Consider the following 21,464-nt stretch of genomic DNA (forward strand, 5'->3'; position numbering starts at 1 on the left):
CGAACGATAAGTATCAGTTTATCGTAGATACCATCGACGAAGACGGAGAGAGTGTAACGTTACGTGTAGGTGAGGACAGCTTGACGCTAGAGGTATCCAAGAACGGTTCTTGTCAAACAGAAGAGGACGTTGGAGACGATTTCGATCAAGTTATCGGGGAAAGTCTGGACAATACCTGCTATCCAGAAAGATTTGATTGGGGATGTGGTTCAGTCCTAGGTTGGGATATAGGTTATTGTAAGTCCATCAAAGAAAATCTGTGTGAGATTCAACGATATAATGGTGACGTCTGCATGCATGCTACTACCAGTAGTTCCGTCAGGTGTCCATCTACGATGAAAATCACATCTATGAATGGTGTTTTTCGTGAAATTCTTTCGGATTGCTTGATACGCTCCCATGGGAAAGTATTGAGACAGAATGGATTGATAGAGATCACGGTGTAAATATTAAATATCCTTGTCTGTCTCATTAGATTAACGAGAATCTGAATAGTGCATAATGTTATATATCGACTCTTTAAATGACACTAGTGAGCATTTCACTATGTGTTTATTCTATACCCAAATATAGGCCTAGCTGTACCGGTACAGCTTAAATATGTAGTTATTCCATAAAATCAATATCAGTTGTACATATAACCTCTACAAAGTAAATGCTTAGTTAATGTAGTATATTAACAGTTCCGACTTCATGATAGAGCTGAAGGGCGGGGTGGGCGGAGGGGGGGGAGGGCGGGGTGGGGAGGGGTGGAGAAGGAAGATGGATATTATCAAACGAAAGTGTTTTTTAATTTGATTTTTATGTTTGTTTGTGTAGTGGTGGGATGAGGACAGACATGGTTACCAAATGTACTGACAGATTTTCTGGACATAAAGACATTTTCCATGGCCACGGATGGGTTTGTAGATGGGGACCAAGGGGCACATTTATAGTTTCATTGACACTGGCGACCATTTTTAGATTTTTCGAGGGTAATCCGAAAGAAAAAAGAAGATCTTCAAACATTTCATCACGTGACCCAAGTCTTTTAATGAACGAGATTGGAAAATGTTCGATCATTTCTCTCATTGTTTGTATACTAGGCCCGATTCCCGTGTGCCCTTCGTTCCCCTCTCGGCCTTTTGGCTATAATCATGTGTAGTATCTGTTCCCTTTCGAGGGGAATGGTGAAACACACCCGGCGATGATCACACAGTCACAGTCCCGATGCAAGGGGACTGGGGTTGAAAGCGGATCAGTTGTTTGGTAGCCCAGGTTCTTTCCTGGGAGACTTTTCTTAAAAAGTATCGTTCCAATAAAACACCTGTTATTTATTTAATTATGCCACAAATAACAACTGATTAACTGCAGCAGAAGACGAAGACGATAAATTATATGTTTGAATTCGTTTATTTTAAACAAAAGAGCTGCATTTAATATGAATTAACTGATCAGATCTTCAATTTCAATGTATTAATTAAACCACGTCAAATATAAGCACCAGAAAGGGTGTGACAGATAGGGGAATACACTCCATCAATAATTTACTCGATCATAGTGGGGTTTTTCTTCCTTACGCTTCCTGGATAAAATTAAAAATTTCATTAAAAAATTACTTTAAAGATCTCAAAATATAGATATATCACCATTTTACACCAATATTTGTAATCATATAGCAGCATTGTTCAAAGACCCATGTCCAAGACACAGATTGATAATTGATCATTACCTTACCCCATCCCCATCCCCATCGCTTATACAGATTCACCAGGCCCACCAATCCGAATCCCTTCCTGTGCCCCTACACGTAAAATAAAATTCACAATGGGTTGAATTAGTTTAAAGCCATTGTCTTCGTATATACAAAACCCATTTTGATAGGTAGTCCGTGTGTGACGTCATAAATGTATGCGATATCACTTCTGTCATCTAGATGATATGACTGAGCAATTGATATCGCTTTGTGTGGTCGTGATATCCTGTCCAGGAATCATCAATTTCTTGTATTATAATGCATATTTATGCAAACAAAGCCCCCACTGTATAGCAAAATCAGACAAGACACACAGAAGGGGAGAAGAAAGATCGTTTGACGCGCGCTTCATTTGTGACGTCATGGATTTATGTACTCATTTAATCACCTCTTTCAAACAATGTACAGTATCTACTCATACATAGTTTCATTTCGTTTCATAGAGAACTATTTACAAGAACACATTTTAGGTGTAATTTGGGTAGAGGTAATTGGAGGAAATTTTGGGTAGGGGTATACTTATATGGGTTAACTTGTGGACCACATAAGCTTGGCTCTACCGGTCCTCTTTCAAAGGATGCCAAACAGTGACTTGTTTTCTTGGAAAATCCATCATCTCTTGCCATTGGGTCTTTCCTAGTTCATCGCTGTCGAAACCGGTCGTTGTTTCACCAATGAGTTCATCTTGACTCAGTACATCATAATCATAAACTTGCAACTGGAATGAAAAGAATCAAGAACAATAAATAACGAAAAAACATAGAGAAGAAGAAACAAATAGAAAAGACAAAAGATAAAACAGAGAAGGAAATTAACAAAGAAACAAATAGAAGAAAAGTAAGGAGAAATTCGAAAGGGAAGAAGGAAGAAAAATGTAGAGAGCAGACGAAAGAACACTCCCCTATCCCACCAACCGCCACCCTTACCCCCCGTACCCCCCCCCCCCCAAAAAAACCCCGATAGAAACTCTATAGCTTTAATTGATCACATTCGATTACTATAGGTAAGGTGATTTCAATGAAACAATTAGAACACTACAAAAGTGTGCAATTGTGATGCACATGCAGATGATATTAGCAAACTTTCTTGCACACACTGTAGCTTCTCCCCACTTACCCCATCCCCCCCCCCCAACACATCTGTCATCATACAACTAGATAAATGTATATCGTTGTGAACATACCGAAGGTTGTAGCTTTTTCATAAATACCTTGCCGAATTCCTTCGCTATCTCAATTTGATAGCGCCCCCTTCCCACCCCCCACCACCCCCCCCCCCTTGCCTCCGCTGAATTCAAACTATAAATATATAAACAGAGAGAGAGAGAGGTGGAGAGAGAGGTGGAGATTGACGTCGTTATGTCTACACACCCGAGGGTCCAGTCTGTCATATATACTTCTCAGAAATATTCCTCTCTCAACTCTTAAGAAATAGACCCATAATCATAACCTCACATCCGTCTCACACCCACAGATTTATCGTGTCGACTTCATCATTGCGAGAATATTTTTTGGGGAAGAAAGGAAGGAACTTCGAACTGTAAGCCGAAATTATTCTGAAAACAGCAAACGAAAGGTCTCCTTACCTCTAGACTGTATTTCTTTATTTGTTTAAAAGGGATGTTGAAACTGATTGCTTCATTCCAAACCGGATCACAGTTCTTATACTGAATGGACGTTTTCTTACTTTTAACCCGCTTGTCTCCCTGGAGGAGAGATACTTTCACAAACGGATCTGAAAATTGAGAAATATATAAAGAATTAAAACGATATGTAAGTCGGGAGGGGGGGTGGGGGTCTGAATTCACTTTGATACCCATAAAGGTCTCCATGCTCTCCATGCCTTCGTACAACGACCTTTCATTTGAGTTCTTTCTCCGCAAAAGAAGGCCTAATAACTACAACGTCTATATACATATACACATTTTTCACGTTGCCTTCTAGTAACAGAATTATGTTCGTGCCCATTTAGAGCTCCTGATAAGGTGTGACCACCCCCCCCCCCTCCTTCCCACACACACCCCTATCCTTGCATTATAACACCATTTTGAAAACCCCCTTTATCTATCGCTCAGTAGAAAATTTGATATCACACAGAAAGGTGTTTGCATTGATGTCAATCGGAGATGTGACGTTATTTGAAGATAACGGATGGGGTAACGGGGGGGGGGGGGGGGTAACGAGGTCGCGTGATCTGAATATACAAACCGAACGGTAATAACTTCTAGTAAAGATGTTTACCCGATGATCCGTTAACGTCCATAGCCTTTAGATTCCTGGCTCTCAGAGCAACTACCGTCAACCTTTCAGCATTGGGTAGAAAACTGATGGAGAAAAGCAAGTCTCCTGGTGCCTCTTGGTGCTGTTGAGAACAGGAGTGAATAATATAATATTAATATCACAAAGATTAGTTGGCCTATAAGCATAGAGCCAATCGTTCCATAAATATCGAAAACTAATAGTGAGATCGCAACTGTTATATGGCAATGTTAATCGCAGGCTATAACAACCACATATACTTATATATGTTGTAGCTCTTGCTCCATTTCAACCCAACACGGAATATAAAAAGTAGTTATTAACACAATCGCTTCCGTGTAGTCTTAATTATAACTTAAATACGCACAATAATGCACTATTTCAGGCAACGATTAATTTAAATCTTAAAAACGTTAATTTTACATGAGAGAAAACACCCACTCCCATCCCCATCCACCCACCCACTAGAGTCGGCTTGAATGATCTGAGAGTCACACGCCCTCTTTTTTTTTGTAAATCCGGAATCCGTCCCTGTAAAATTTTACTGTGTTAGAACACCTAAGAAATTCCAAAACTTTCAAAGTAGTCCATTGAGAGAATAATATTGACTTTAGGAATATGATGAGTAATAATTTTGTTAAAAATATCAAAATTTATGCTCCTGAGGAAACTTTTTGAGTTTGCCATAATCGAAGCGAAAATCAATTGAATGGTCAATTAAACATTTTTTCACCTTTTTTTTATACTTTTTTTCTTCCTGATTACTTGAAACAACACCGACGCTATTGAGTCATTCAGATCATGATGATGGGGGTTGCAGTGGAGCAAGTGTAATGAATATATACGTAATCAAAGGAAAATATCGAAATTTAACGCAAGATCCTGCATCAAATTTTACATTTAAATATCAAACGAAGTTGATACAACGATTATCTTACTTAATATAATCTGATAGATGATAGAAAAATGAAATATGATAGATAGGTGAAGTAACCATTTACATATTAACGTAAATGAAAATAGAATTAGTTGCAACCCTTTTTTTTTGGACATGTAGGCTTAGAGGAAACCATAGATATAGATAGATTGAGCAAACAGTATATTGTCAGGCTCGGGGGAGGGGATGGGGGTAGGGAGGGGAGGAGAGGGGGATGCATATCTCTTCTTGTTCAACCCCCAAACTCATAAAATTAAAACTATTTTTCTTTTTAGCACAACAAATTGTATATCTATTTCATAGGCTAAATATGCCTTAGACTGCACCACTTTATACGCCTAAAATGTTCCATTATTCTACGGGAGCAACACAGACCTAGACCTATGACCCCTCCTTCTTAATAATCATGGACCGCCGCCCCTGATTGTATACATGAGCTGATAGCAGTAACCTTTCTTTTAATCTCTCGTAGTCTCATATGACGAGAATTGTTTCACGCATTTCCCAGCAGGCCAAGGGGGTGACGTCAGAGAGCTACAGGCCGACACCCGCGGCCAACTAAGTGGACCGAGAAATTATGGAATAACGAATAAAGTATTCACATTTGCATAACATACATAAGGAAAATGACTTCAAAACATGGGAAAGGGAAACTTTTAGTCAGTCCTAGTTCCTCCTGGACCCCCCCCCCCCCCCCAGTTGGCTTCATGTCCTTTTCATCATCCAAAACAGAGGTAGGACAGTTGCCACGTGTCAAATCATATGGTTCAAGAAATAACTTTTGAATTTTCAAGCACGATACTTTTTATTTCATTAAAACAATCAGAAAATTATATATTCGTTCTTACTCTTTCTGGTTTGACGAGATCACTCCAAACATCGAGTTGGCGTGAGACGTTTATGTCACATAAACGTATCTTGACGTCACCAATTGCGTCATGCCGAGAGAATTTATCAAAATCGTAGACTTTCATACAGAGTGTCTTTTCTTGAAGTTCATCATACGTTATTGGAAACTTATAAACCTCGTCGAATGATGGGTTTAATGTCTTTCTCTGACAAAGAAAAAAGAAAAATAATTATATCTATCATGATGGAAAAGTTCTGCAGAGAAAATTTCAAAAAAGTAACGATTGCATCTTCAAACCAAACTGAAGAATTGACGTTCTGGTTTTCTGTGTATGAAATTTTTCATTCATTTTGGGAGGGAAATTATTTTGTATTTTTTGTAAAATATCATCATTATTCACGTGGTTCAGTTTGTTATTTCAAAATCAACAACTTTACGTCAAGTACATCCAGTTGAGGCAATGTTTTCTATGCACTACAAGTATGGTATGACCAGTAGGAATATCATGTTTCTATCAGATAAAAGTTAGGAACTGTTCATACTGCTAGTACGAGTGCTCTGAAACACGATATTAGATGACAGTATAGAGTGGTATTAGCTTTAGAATCAGAGAAAGGTTAGGAACTGTTCATACTGCTAGTACGAGGTGCTTTGAAACACAATATTAGAGGACAATATGGAGTGGTATTAAGATTAGAATCAGAGAAAGGTTAGGAACTGCTCATACTGTCAGTACCAGTGCTCTGAAGCAAGGTATGAGAGGACAGTATATAGTGGTAATAGCATTCGAATTAAAGTAAAGCCTCTGAAGAAGATCCTGATAGAATCGAAATGTCAGGCCAACTTACTTTTCACACACTCTCTTACACAGGCTGTTTAGTGGATAAGCAGTTTGCTAACAGTTTATCTTATTTTACTTAGAGTAAAGGTTAGGAGCTTTTCATACTATCAGTACAAGTGCTTTGAAACACTATATTAGAGGACAGCATAGAGTGGTATTTAGCATTGCAAAATTGTCCAAACTGGCTGTCATGCCATAGGTTATTAATAGTATGCTAATTCATGGAGACTATGCAAATTAATGCGATGACGTATACCTGAACAGTGGATTGCCTCATTCGTTTCTCCTCGTCTGGTTCAAGGTATATTTTGACGTAAGGATCACTGTAACCGCCTATGTCCATAGCAGGTAAATCAGTTGCTATAGGTAACGCCAAAAAAACAAAATGAAAATGTAGAAAATAAACTATTCCAAAGAAAAGTTCGATATGACATAAATATGACGTAAGGAATAAGCAGAGGGGAAAGGAAGGGGGACATAACTTGTACCCCGGGTACAAACTATTTTACTTGGTGACCCTAATTTTCCACCTTCATCATCTTGGCGACCCTCCAGTGATGGTGGATGTTGTGACCTTGGGAAAGGGATCTAATGGGTGGAGGTATTCCACACCCCTTTACCCCCTCGTGAAAGTTTTAAATGAGGAAGGGTGCTTATAGTTGTAAACTTGAGTTATGTATATATGTTGCAAATTTTGAAGTAATTTATTTACAAGTTTTTTTCTTCTTCTTTATGTTTTAAATATATCGGCAATTTGTTGTTACCATTTTCCGAACTTCTTCGGCGACATTAATTTTTTCTTTTTCTTTCTTGAGACAAGTCTAAAAGGAGTCTCGATCCCCACTTTGGATACCAGGGACATACTACACTAATGAAGAATATCACTTAATTACCAAAATTCTATATTGTTTGTTTGATTGATTGGAGGAGAAGGAGGAGGAGGAGGTTCTTTTCACGTTATTCCCCATGGCCCACCTCCCATGGCCCATTAAACCTGACTGAGAAATAAGAAGTGCCGACTATTTAGGTGAGGAGGAGGGTGGGGGGGGGGGGGAGCGGGTATACGTCTTACCTTCGATCAATTTAACTACAAAATCTGAAGTCCGAAAGTCATATTTCAGTTTTGTATGTAGACTACCTCGACGCGACTTTGGCTTGACATGTTCTTTCTCAAGTGAAGTGTGTAGCACATCATCTTTTTGTGCGTAAAGCTCAGGCTGAAGAGCGCCAAATTCGGAGTAAAAAGATTTACTTTGAGATAACCCTTCAGGGCTTCCGTCATTTTTAAAGTCAGCCGGACTTGCGGAAGGTGACTTGAGGAATTCTTGAGCGGTTCCAGAGGAGGAGGGTGGTTGGACTTCTTCGGCTTGTACAGTACCATATTTCTGATAAGGTAGTACAAACTGTAGTAAGAAAATGAATAAACACATGGAAAATAGAAGAAAAACTGTAGTTTTATTCATCTTCACGAAATAGCACCGCGTATACCCCCGTCAAAAAACTAACGTCGTGGGCTAAGAAGGTATAGCCTCTTCCATTTACTTCGCACCTCTTTGTAAAATTTTCACCCCCATTTTTCTCCCTACTTCCAATTTCCACACCTGTATGTTGGAACCATTCTTTCTATACTGTCCTGTTATGTCATGTCCCGCTTTATCGAAGCACTCGTAATGACAGTATTGGCAGTGTGAATATCATGTTTCTATCAGATTAAGGTTATGAACTGTTCATACTGTCAGTACGTGTGCTTTGAAAAATATATGACAGACAGCATAGAAATGGTATCAGCTAAGAACCAGAGTAAGGTTAGGAACTGTTCATACTGCTAGTACGAGTTCTTTGATGCATGATATTAGAGGGCAGTATAGAGTGGTATTAGCATTAGAATCAGAGTAAGGTAAGGAACTGTTCATACTGCTAGTACGAGTTCTTTTGACGCATGGTAAGAGAGGACAGTTTAGAGTGGTATTAGCATTAGAATCAGTGTAAGGGTAGGAACTGTTCATACTGCTAGTACGAGTTCTTTGATGCATGCTATGAGAAGACAGTTTAGAGTGGTATTAGCATAAGGAAATTGTCTCAACTGACTGTCAAAGCGATACCATATTTGAATAATATTTTTTTTAATGAATTCGAATATGTTTTACTTCCCAATCACTCACTCACTATATCTATATATAGGCCTATAGTGAGTGATTGAAGAGCTTTCGAGCAATGCTACCTCTTCTTCAGTGCATGGTCACCGAAAGTGACAAGGAATAGCAGGAATTGAAACTTTGTATAGAGAAATGTGTCTGTTGGATTAGCATAATATAATTACGATAGCCTTACCTGTGGGCCCTGTTGAATATTGACGCTGGATTTTTCAGTTGCTTGTGATTTTTGTGACTTGAAACATCGTAGAATTATTACAGCGATGAGAATAGAACACAAGATGGCGACCACTGCAACAATGATTAAAACTAACAACATGGCGACCTTAAAATTAAGAAAGAGAAGACAATTTAGAAACAATTTAGAAAAAAAGGTCTTCGTGTAGTTCGTTCACTTATATAAGGTTATCATTTTTTTTTCTATTGTAGTGGGGGTGGGGTGGGGGAAGTTATATATATTTTATATATACTATATTAATTTAATATATATACATATATATATATATATATATATATATATATATATAATGTGGTCTGTCCTCAATTCCTGAATTGAAATGTATGTCGATAACACTTGCCTTATTGAAACAGAACATTCAATTACAGACCGTGGGTGTTTGTCAAGTCAGGCGTTCGACTTAAATCCAACGCTTTAAACTCCTATATCCTCAAGATTCGATATTAAATTTTTACTTCGTAAGAATGGAAATTAGAGTTCACAAATGCTTCATCTGTTTCTTATTTTAGTAGCTCAATTATGTAGGTCATTCGCGCTAATGTATTTATGGAAGACCTCAAATGAATTCACGTCACTGCAGATGTAGAAGAACAAGACAACAAAAAAAGAAGAGAATTTCTTGTAGGAGGGCAATGAATCGATGCTATATATTAACTATAATCTACCGTTAAAGCAACAAGGTGCGATTTTATTTTATTTTGCTTAATCTGCCAACAGAAATTTAAGAAAGGAATTTGGATAAGAGAGCAATGAAATTTGTGGCTAGAGCAGGATTCTGACAAGTGACGTGAGAATTAGAAGCCCTGCCTTCTACGAACTGAGCTATCCACCCCTTAGTTGGTGGCGATCCCTATACAGCCATTTCTTCGCTGGGACTCCAGTCAGAAGTCACAGTTACTTGCATGCCTTGTAATCAGGGATCACGTCCAGTTATACATTCGATGCAACCCAGAAAACGGCAGGGAAGGTATTTCAAGATAAGAAGTTTTATGAAATTTTGAAAGAAATTTGATATCGCAATTGTTATAACTTGAGAGTCCTGCCATTGTCCAGCACTAGACCAGCCTATGAAGTCAGCCACCATTTATCGCCTCCCTTAAAACAAAGTGGCTATTCATACGACTAGTCATAAGAATAATTTCCGACTACGCATGCGCAGTTGCTATTTTTATGACCAGGAGTACTATTTTTACGACGAGGAGTAACAATAATTTCCGGTTAGGGTTAGAGTTAGGGTTAGCATTGAGGTTTAGGGTTATGTTTAGGGTTAGGGTTACCCCTACTACATGCGCAGTTGCTTTATTTACTTTACTGCGCTTGAATTCGCATTTGTCGTAAGAATAGTTTATAAATAATTGTTACAACTAGTTGTAAGAATAGCCACGGCCCCCTTAAAAACATACTCCCTTCCAGTCATCCTCCAGCTACGTTTGTCTCCGACCCAGCCCCCAAAATTCATATTCACAAAATCTCATTTTTTTTTGTCAGTTCATTAAAACCACGGAGGTTATATTTACCAGCCAGGGCTTTCGCCGCTGAAGCGCCTTACGGCGAAACCAGCTATGTTCAAGAAAAATCGTACCGTACCGAGAAAGATCTTGATGCACGTCCCTGTACAGCATTATGAATGGTACAGTTTGCATTTTACCATAAACCCAGGAGAACGAATTTTAACGCACTCGTTTCAGCAAGCTTTCAAAACCAACTCATATGATTTCAACTGCGCATGTCATTGTGCGTGACGCACCATTCACGTTTGCCAGTTTGTACATGTGACATGCTTTTGTATATATGCACCCTAGAATGATAATTTGTCAACAAGTTTCTCGTTCTCAATAATATAACATGTCTCCTTCCTCATATATATATATTGGACTGTTCAACGTCGACAAGCAAACGAGTAATCTTCAGGTGGTTTTACTCTTATAAATAATAAACTATACGGTAGCATATCAATCGGGACGGGAAGGGGTAAGGATTCTGCGGCAGTGGAATATGTGACTTTACATTGAGGGGGGGGGGGGGGGTGCAAACCGCACAGTGACATCAAACATTTCAACAAAATGAATCCTCTGTGGATTCATATATACCACAAATTCCAGTAATACAAATTACCGAGCTCAATAAAACGGCATTGTTCAGTAACAATTATTTCTTTTTCCCTTTGCGGTACCCCCACCCCCACCCCTCACTCCCTCTCAAACTTACAGTCGGTATAATATTGGTGATTTCTTATAGATCACGTGCGAAACTAACCCCCGACCCCCCCCCCCCCCCACCCCCGTTTCTTTCAAAATCAACAAATCCTTCGGCATTGCCTTCATCACTAGACTGCAAACAACACATTCACTTCACAAAAGACCAGCTATGACGTCATCAGAAGGTCTGATATTTGACCTTTACGGTGATGCGGCTGTCCTGCATGGGTGGGAGGACTAAATTGACCAATTGATTTTTGTAATCAGATGACTAAGTCAGAATATAGATTTAAATTGACGTAGCGGCGAGTATTGGGTTGAAAATTAACAGCAAACCTAATTGAACTAGACCTTCACTTGGCAGTTTGCCAGGTTCTGGATATCACTAATACAGCTTAGTCTTATAGAATAATTCCTTGACATTGTCGTGCAGACGAAAGCAACGTTTTGTTTTGCTTGGATACTCCAACTCAATTTTAAAATTCAAAGACAAAATGGTAAAAAAAAAATGTATAAGGGAACATATGTCATTTCAGTGTACATGACAGGATGGTTTTATGTTCATTCCTTACAGAAACCATGAATCCATTATGACATCAGAAGAATGGAATGTTCAAAGTCTTCAGATTTGACGTAAAATTGACTATTCATGAGCATTGAGACAACGTTCATGTAAGTGTGTATAACCTGGTTTACCGTAAACCTCCCCCGTATTTTTAACTTTTAGTTTGTAAATCATGCCCCGGTCCCATCTGGCATGTGCAACCGAAAATGAATAACTGCTGGCAAATTACAGATTTTACCAATATATTCATTTAAAAAGAACACCCCAAAGGCTAATTCATTATCATTATATGGACCCGAGATATTTTGATGCATGTTAACAGACTCATTTAAAAGACTATAGACAAATTTTAAAGGTCATCAGTATTGCCCCCCTCCACCCCCCCCCACCCCAATGCTGGGAAGTCGGATAATGGTACGCCAACCATGCTCAAATTACATCAATAATATCACTGCCACTCTACAGTATAGATATCCACAATAAGATATGTTATTGTTTTTTGTTTTAAATAATCCTCAATTGCTGGGAGTTATAGGCAGAATCAGAACCTCCAGAAATTGGGGTGGGGGGGGGGTGGGGGACCTGTAGCAAAATTTAGCATGCTTGAAACTTGGGGCCAGTATTGATTACCTTTAAGATTTGCGAATGTGAAAGTATATCAATTAGCCAATATGGGGTTGCGATGTTACTCTATGCGCGTACCCCTGAGCTCTCTACGTAACCTGAGCATGTGATGTTTTATTTTACCCTCTCCCAATTGGGACAATTATTTTCTAAGTTGTACTGTCACGGCCCGGTTTCAGAGCACTCGTACTGTCAGTATGAGCAGTATGAATATTCATGTTCTATCAGCTAAAGTTTAGGAACTGTCTGTACTGTCAGTATGAGGGCCTGTTGAAGTATGATATGGGAGGACAGTATATAGAGTGGTATTAGCATTAGAATCAGATGAAGGTTAGGAACTGTTCATACTGTCAGTACGAGTGCTATGAAGCATGATATGGGAGGCCAGTATAAAGTGGTATTAGCATTAGAATCAGATAAAGGTTAGGAACTGTTTTTACTGTCAGTACGAGTGCTTTGAAGCATGATATGGTAGGACATTATACAAAGGGGCCAAGCTACATGGCTGTTTCTTCAGGCCTTTTTTCTTTCTTTTCAGATTTACATCATGAATATTAAACGATGTTTTTAGTCAAGTTGCAAGTAATGCTAGTAGCCTATAGTATGTGTATTTATAAACTAAACATTGCAAACCTAATACTACCCCTGTCACTAAAATCAAAATAATTAACGAAGTTAAAGTACCTACTATACGCACGATTCAATGACAGGTGGCTCACAGTTAGCATATGTGATGTCAGTTTTAGACTTACTTAAGTATTCAGTCTACTAATAGGTATTATTAACAACTACAATTTTACTTTTAATTCTACAAATACTACCCCTAGAGAAAAACATTCAATATAATATGTATTCTTATAATTTAAATAAAAATTATTATCATTTCCCCAAATGAAATAACGTTTTTTTTTCTTCTCAACAGCTATTTCCATCAGTTCATTTTTTTTATCAAAACTTTATCCAACGTTGGAGAAGTAAAACAGTTAATTGCAATTAACTAAGCTAAAACATATTTTTCGAGATATTTTTACCACCAAAGAATCCTTTAATGACTATGACTGAATTTCATGTGGTTGTCAACATTTTGTTTCCTCACAGAAACGTTATTCACATTAGTGTTATTAATGTAGAGTGCAACTTTTTTTTCACCTCACTTATTCAATTTGAGACTTAACTAATCAAGCTGATAAAATAGAATGACACAGGAGTTTAGTATATCATCGGGAAATTTTCAAAAGCGACTCAAACATTTTACTGTTTTTTCGCTGGAATAATTGTTACTTGTAGTTTAGTATAGGAACCCTATGATTCAAAACCCATTAGGCAGGCAAGCAGCGCGGTCACCAACTGGAAAGGGGTTCGGTAATGTGTTCGCGTGTTTCCCCGTTAGGTTGTTTAGTCAGGTAACGGGCAACCCCACCGAACACCCATGGGAGATGAGGGGGGCGGGGGGAGGACACACAAAGAAACTCGCAAAAAAAAAAAATTCCAGTGTTCTTGTCCAGCTCACCATAGTTCGCCATAATTTTGAATCTTATAGTTTAACTTCAATTGTTGGTCTAAGTTACCCACTTAAGTAGCACTATAGTATTGTAACTTTTGAACGAGTTATAGAAGAAAACAACCTATATACATGGCAACTAGCATAGCTGAAGAAACCTGATACTGATTCTGGTGTAGATGGAATACACTATTATACAGAAGGCAACCGGCTACCAAGATTGGCCTTTAAACTACTAAACCTATATATAATTGGCCTATGACATTAGGCCTATATACACAGCTTTAAGAGACTCACTGACTTAAAAGACTACAAGTTCCAAATCATGACGCCCCCCCCCCCCATTCCTTTTATTTTTATATTAACAATCTTTAATCACCTGAAAAGGGGAAAGGCAAAAACAACCCCGTGGGATATTTTCCATCAATTTACCAGTAAAATTGTCGATCCTACCGGTGGGAAATGAATACCAAGATGACCTTTTTTCTATTTTTCTTGGCCTTCTTCTGTGCCTCCCATACGTACGTTATGGACGGAAATCAATTTGTAATGTGCATCTGCGCATGTCGGGAATGTAGGAATGAGTGGGCTAATATAACAGACCGTTCCCAAATTAGTTTTTTTATTTTCTCAGAGAAGTGTGAGTAGGTTGACTTTGCAATCTGCGAGGGGGCAGGGGAATGTTTATTCTCTTACCTGTGTCAATGATTAGCACGTTAAAGTATTTCTGTTTCACTCGCATTAATTCAGATTTTAGCCTATGTAATGTTTATGCATTCTGGATGTTATAACATTTCCTTGTATCGTCTCTCTCCAATCAGCCCACAAAAAAAGACCCCCCAGCCCACAAAAAGACCCACCCCCCCACTCTGTCTGTCTCAACACTCCATACGTATTGTAACTTGACAACTCCATTAGGCAGTAACGCACAATGGTTCGAATTTTCGGGTGGAGAGGGTTGGTCACTGGAAGGGAAGGGCTTTCACGATCAACTCCGGGATTTTTTAAAAAAATTTCTTTGGGTTTGTCTTCGGCTCTTTGTTATACTTAAATATTATGATCATACTAATATTATTTTACTTTTCTATTATTTTTTTGTCTGTCTTCTCCCTACTTTCGTATAGGATTCTTAATAAAAGTGGGAAGTGGGAGGTGGGAGGGATTTCTCGTTTGGGCTGGTTCATAAATCTGTCGAACGTAAAGATCCGTATTTACTATAGCTCCCTGGGGTTGGGATTTGAGAGCATGGGCATTTCAGAAAATATGCCTTCAAATTGTCTATATATTGATCGATATCTCCCGATCATTAGAGTGGGCGGGAGGGGTGTGTTGGGGTGGGTGGGGGGTCGATGAGATTACAAAAGTTATCTTTGTTCGTCTTTAATTCGATACTTGATCTTATTCAAGGAGAAAGACAGTCGCATGCATAGGAGTTAGAAATATGATGTCATAGGCGGCACCAACCATTCCACCCTCCCCTTCCTATAGCCTTGCTATAGCCATCTTTGTTGTACACTTACTTACATGCTATGTGTCTTGGCTATATGATCTTTGTCATGCATTACTAATATATATAGTATGCTATTCATGTTCTATACACTCAACAGAAGAAAAAAAGTGGTTGCATAGAGAGATACGCGTTAGAATCGCGGAGATTGAAAAGAAATTGATTTCTATATACCTGTATAGGGATGTAGGTAGCGTAACCGAAATTCATTCGTTTTGTCTAAAGCATATAATATGATTGATAAAAGTTTCGAAGTGACTGACTTGTTTCTTTAAAAAAGACCAAATGGAAGTTCATCTACACCATGATGCATGTCTAAAACAGAAGCTATCACGTGCTTTTCTCGATCTGTTAGAAATCACGTACATACGTTTATCGAAACAAAAAAGCCAAAATGTCAGCTAAAAAAATGATTACGTCCTACTTTTATTCTTTAAGTATATGATTTCACTTCAACCGATGTGTGGGTTGATATGGTTAAATAACTGCTCATTTTGTTGACATTTTAATAATTGGGTAATTTACAAATATGCATAACACAGGCTGCTATACTGGACTATAGTCATTAGTGCCAGATGTGCATTCTACTTTCCGAATCGGGAAAAGTCTGAAATGTTATTTAGCTAACTTTATTAAACTTGTATCCGGTTAAATTTAAGCAAACTCTATATATAATATAAAGATATATTTGTGCGTGTGTATGTGTGTATATATATATCATTGCAGTCTCTTTACCTTAAGGTACTTACTTTTCGGGAATTAAAGAGGTAAAATAAACTTCCCTCCTGCCCCTTCCTCCTGCCCCTGCCGAGTTCCTTCCCCACCCACATACTCACCTCGGGAGGGGGAGCGGGGAGGGGTAGGATGGACCTAAGTATAGTCACTGATGTAGGTATAACTTAGAATGATGTGTAATGAAATTCAAAAAAAAAATCATTGTCTTTAATATGAGAATCGAGTATGCAGTTAGACATGGAGTAAACTGTTCATATAGTCTACACCAACCCTGTTTGCTCCCTACCCCACGTGGGCTCGTAAGAATGCAATTGTAGATATTATTTACCCTGTCAACATCCTCCCACAACCCCATATGCGATGCTTCATAACTTTCTTATCACACACGAAAAAATGTTTTAGTTTTCTTCAAAACTTCTCAACATAAATTTCTTGTAATACGATAATTTAACTAAAACAAACAACAACCCCCAAGAAACAAACAAATAAATTAGAATGGTAAACCTATAAACATGAACGTTAAGCCAGTAATATGATTGAAAAGTCCAAGGCCAAAGGATTTATACTAATCTTAGTGAAGAAGCAAGTAATAAAAGTGTGATATACGTGCTCTGTTTAAAAAAACATATATTTGATGAAAAGTACTTATAGACATCACATTTGAAAAGCAATGTTTGCATCCCTTGTCACACACATACATACACACAGTATGAAATCAATAAATCGATAAGTAAAACTACATCACTACAAAAAAAAAATGCTTTTAAACTCAGACGTTTATTAAGTTTAAAACATAAAAGAGAAGAGACACACATGTTGAAAAACTATAAATTTTAATGTAAAATTTTGGCAATATAAGAATACTATACATTAACCCAATTTTATTTCCGACTGTTCTTTTGTAAATGTTGAAATCGTACCCTATATGTTTGACTGAAAACAGTTCTGTTGAATGTTTAACGATTGAATGCTCCCGACTTGCATACAGTATATGAAAATGAGCGCAGACTATAAAAAAAGGTCTTTTGTTGGTTCGATTTATGTTTTGGTACCTTCAAAGGATGAATATTGACATAATTTTAGTTTTGATATGCCACTCAAGAAAGAAAGAAAAAAGATTTGATATGTCACTAAAGGAAAAAAAGGGGGGGGGCACAAATGTGTTGCTTGCGGTAACTTCGAATCAAATTAATTGAAGCTTGCATGCATATATAGTATTGATTTTTTTCTTCTTCTCACTTTGACTCCATATATAATCATGGACACTCCTGGAATTATTCCCAAATGACGGCAGTAACTGAATGAACGTATTTATGCAATAATCTCTATAAACTACTTCAGTGGAAGTCACATGTGGGTGGGAGCAGGCACGTGGGGGTGGGGAAGTCAAGTGGGTCGGGGGAGGTACTTCCGTCGATGTTTTATGCTTAAATCACCTTCTTATTACATTTAGGGTACATTGTAGAGATAAATACTACATAGAAATTGCATTTAATAATAATAATGATGTATATAGCGTTGTTATCCAGTTGGAAACTCGTTTATTTCTATGACCAAACGAACACACTTCCTACGCATAAATCTTTCACATAGAAGAATAGCTTTTATTGATATTTCCTAGCGAGGGTGTGGGTAATCGATTGGTATGACTTCTCTGTCTCATATACACTGGCCGAACTCTCCCATACTTCATTCAGTTCATTTTGGGGGGGGGGGGCTGGCAGTCTAAATATATAAGTGAAAGAAACTGACGCGAGCAGATCCAAATGCCCATAGCTTGAATTTGTAAAACAACCTCCCCTCCCACCTTCAAATTTGCACTTTTAGTTGATATCAACTTTAATGATGCATTTAATGATGGCGGCTGGGGCATTACTGTATTTTTTGGTTTCTTGAGGAAGGTGGGGATCGAGGCCTATCACATTTATTTTTTGCTAGACTGGAGGCCTATATAGTGGCAATGCGTATGTAAAATGGTGTCCTATTTTTTGAGCTTCACTTCGTGTTGTATTTGATTATGATCTCAAAATGATATACTTGTTACTTTAATACGATAGCATCACATTAAAGTATCAGAAACGAAATAGCACAATTTTCATTGTAACTATAGTTATACCGTTATACATTAAATTTTATGTGTAACGATTTACTAATCGACAATTATGAACAGGCCACTAGTTTTTACGACACAGTATGTAAATAAATTACGTCAGAGCGTAGTGTTGTAACAAGTCACCAAGAATCAAATCCGAAGTCAAAAAGTTAATTCAAGTTAAGTTCAAGTCAAGTCAACTGCGATCGACTGCATTCGAGTTATTAACGGTTCTATAGTTTGCACAGGTCAAGTTAGCAGTCTCTTAAAGTCAACTAGTCAAGTCCACATATTCGTCAACTTTGATAAAAAAAAAATCCCCAGTCAAAGTTAGTCAACTTGATTCAGTATCCGATTGACTTAAACAAGTCACAACGAGTAACTTCATATAGAGATTACCAAATTACCTATAGGTCTAATCACCAATGTATACCCATAGACCTATAAACTCTAGACAGCACTTTTGTTTTTGGCAAAAGAAGGCACCCTGTTTTTCATACCAAGAACGTTAAGTTTTTATGGAGTGTCAGAATCTCAATTGAATTGACATTTTAATAACTGTCTTAATTTGTTATTTTTATCTTATTTTAGATTGTTTTTTTTTTTGCGCACTCACAAGTTATAGCATTAATTTTATTTAAGGTCTAATTTGACACATTTACATTACATGTCCAAAGTTCAATATTTTGTCAGTAATTATGAAAGTAGTATTGACTTTGCTTCTAGCCGTCTAGGGTTAGAAAATATGATTAATATGCATCCATATAGTGACAATGTGTTTTAATTATCAATTTGTTACAGCATATTACTATTTCATGGTAATACCTTCCGGTGGTGAATGACAACAGTAATATTAATATTTTTTTCAAAAAGAAGACTCGAGTCGCTACCCCTGACTCGTTGCCTTGCCTTGACTCAAGTTCTTGCATTAATTCGAAGTGAACCGAAGTCAAGTCATTTCGACTCGAGTCAAAAGTTTCAAGTAACTCGAGACCGTATAGTCGACTCGGCAGAAAATGTGACTCGATTCAAGGGAGTCATTGACTTGACATAACACAGAACACTCGTGCATGATATTGGACAAGACTTGTCCTTAGCAGTTGACTCGTTTCCGTGACAGCTGACTCGTTTCCGTGACAGCTGACTCGATTGCTAAGCATTGACACACCTCCCGGTGAACTGAAGTCATTTTGTCCGTGGTGACTTCAGTCCAGAAAGTCGTTTTCAGTTCAGTTTGGAGTCGCTTGATCAAGTACTTACTTTTGGGAGTGGTGACTCGAGACAAGTCGTCTTGACCAGAAGATGTGACTCGAGACTGAGTCAGTGAAATGACTTGTCACAACACTGTCAGAATAATACGAGGTAACATTCCAAATTTAGAAAACGGCAGAACTAATGTCAGATTTTGCTCTCTTTTTTTCGGGGTGGGGGGGGGGGGTGGGGGTTGGTGCATCTTTTCCGGGCCCGACTCGTGGCTAGTACACTTAATTCAGCCTACTGAATCATCGTACTTTCATAACATGTCTGGAAAAGAAACGTCGCGGTTTTTTTTTATGTGTACTAATTTACATGAAATTGATTGAATAAAAAACGATAATTACAACAACTTTCTTAATTACCTAACAAGTAAAGTTTCACCTTCTTTTACTCACCATATTTCAGGAAACAAAATTTCCGCCAGTAAATTGATATCAAATGGATCAAACTTCGTGATGTCGACTCTCAACAATAATAGCTCCACTGTTTAAGTCCCTCTCGACTGTATTTGCCTGTTGGTACCTTGTCTTTCTCGTTAATTCTCAAACAGAAACTCCTTGAATATTCATCCCCAAAACGAACGATCGAACGAAAATAAGATGAAGAGTTTAATCTCTTTCTATACTTCACTTGCGGTCTTTGTATTGTTCTTTTAATACTTCGTGGCACAAGCAGGTATTTTAATTATTTTAACCCTATCACGAACTCAGTTCTACTACTCCATATTTGAACACATAAAAATCACACACGCACACATCCTTCAATAATTAAACACACATTAAAACCTGCATATATCCGCAAACATCTTCTTTTTCTTCCGAATGATTCACGAAAAACGGTAAAAACAAGAGAGATAAATCCAGTTCTTTATTTGAACGAAAAATCAGCGTCTTAAGTTGTTCTTTAATTTCTCTTCTGGGATCTGTAATTTCCGAAAAATCTGGCCTACATCTAGTACGCACAATTCATCTCCATCAGCTGCCAATGGACGTATACAAACAATTCCACACATATAATTGCTAAAAAATGTCCATAGACGAAAGCTCTTAAGCAATCAAATATTTGTTTTGCGTTTTCGAAGATCGCGTAAGAATTTTACATCTTTTCGAACTCCAACATAAAAGACTGTAATAACAATAAATTGCTCTACGTACGATTCGAAATCCTCTCAATAATAATTTTTCAGCTGTTAATGGTGGGAAAAAAATCGTCAAGTGTTAAAGGACAAGTAAAGATAGATAAAAGGTACTTTACATATATAATATATATATATACCAAGCAGTTGTGCAGGGAAACGGCGTTCTACGATTTGAGCTTAAAAGTATTAACGTACGGTTCTATGATCAGGCGATGTAAATAGGGCTTTGATAGCTGCAAAGACCTCTATTGGCTCTCACTACATGTTAAAGCTTTCAAGGACAGTTATATATATATATTTTTTTAAGCCAGTCAAATATCACGAAAGTCAATGTTTTTTAAGCAACAGATGTTAACACCTGTAGGTAATTACCATTGATACGCAGTTATTGATTAATTTATTTGTATATGTTTATATATTTTATAGCACTACAGGGTAAATAAAATAGCTTTGTGCATTTAGGCGCTTTTTTTGTTTCTCGTCAGTTTCAATAATCCGTTGCACATGTAGTCACACTAAGTCAAGCCTGACATAAAAATGGCTGGCAGAGTACTGTTTCCAATTTAGCGAGTGTCTGTGCCATGTTTATGGAGTCGGTTGCAAATTTGGCGTGAATATTAGAAAGCGGTTGATAAGTATTGACATACCTACGGTGGTCCTGAAGGGACAGATGAGGCATATATCGACTCAAGTTATTACGTTCTAGTATATAGCACGATCGACATCCCGGTTTATGTGTTTAACCTTTGTCAAACAAGATGTCAACATGGTAGTGTCAAGTTGACAATGTAGGACACATTTATATCATACTTTGACATGTTGTCACTGCGTTTAG

At 37.7% G+C, this 21,464-nt stretch overlaps 1 protein-coding gene across 1 annotated transcript; it reads right to left on the minus strand.

Annotated features, from left to right (window-relative positions):
• Window positions 1-763: 763 nt before the first annotated feature.
• Window positions 764-21,095, minus strand: LOC139965465 (synaptotagmin-10-like). Its single transcript, XM_071967834.1, has 8 exons — window positions 19,887-21,095; window positions 8,953-9,099; window positions 7,694-8,024; window positions 6,878-6,981; window positions 5,779-5,985; window positions 3,976-4,096; window positions 3,321-3,469; window positions 764-2,453 (listed from the first exon to the last, which is right to left on the minus strand). The coding sequence occupies exons 1-8, from the start codon at window positions 19,887-19,889 to the stop codon at window positions 2,292-2,294; spliced, it is 1,224 nt and encodes a 407-aa protein (XP_071823935.1). The 5' UTR covers window positions 19,890-21,095; the 3' UTR covers window positions 764-2,291.
• Between the last annotated feature and the right edge of the window lie 369 nt (window positions 21,096-21,464).

Source organism: Apostichopus japonicus, chromosome 1 (assembly GCF_037975245.1).
Source record: "Apostichopus japonicus isolate 1M-3 chromosome 1, ASM3797524v1, whole genome shotgun sequence".
Classification (NCBI taxonomy): Eukaryota; Metazoa; Echinodermata; class Holothuroidea; order Aspidochirotida; family Stichopodidae; genus Apostichopus; species Apostichopus japonicus.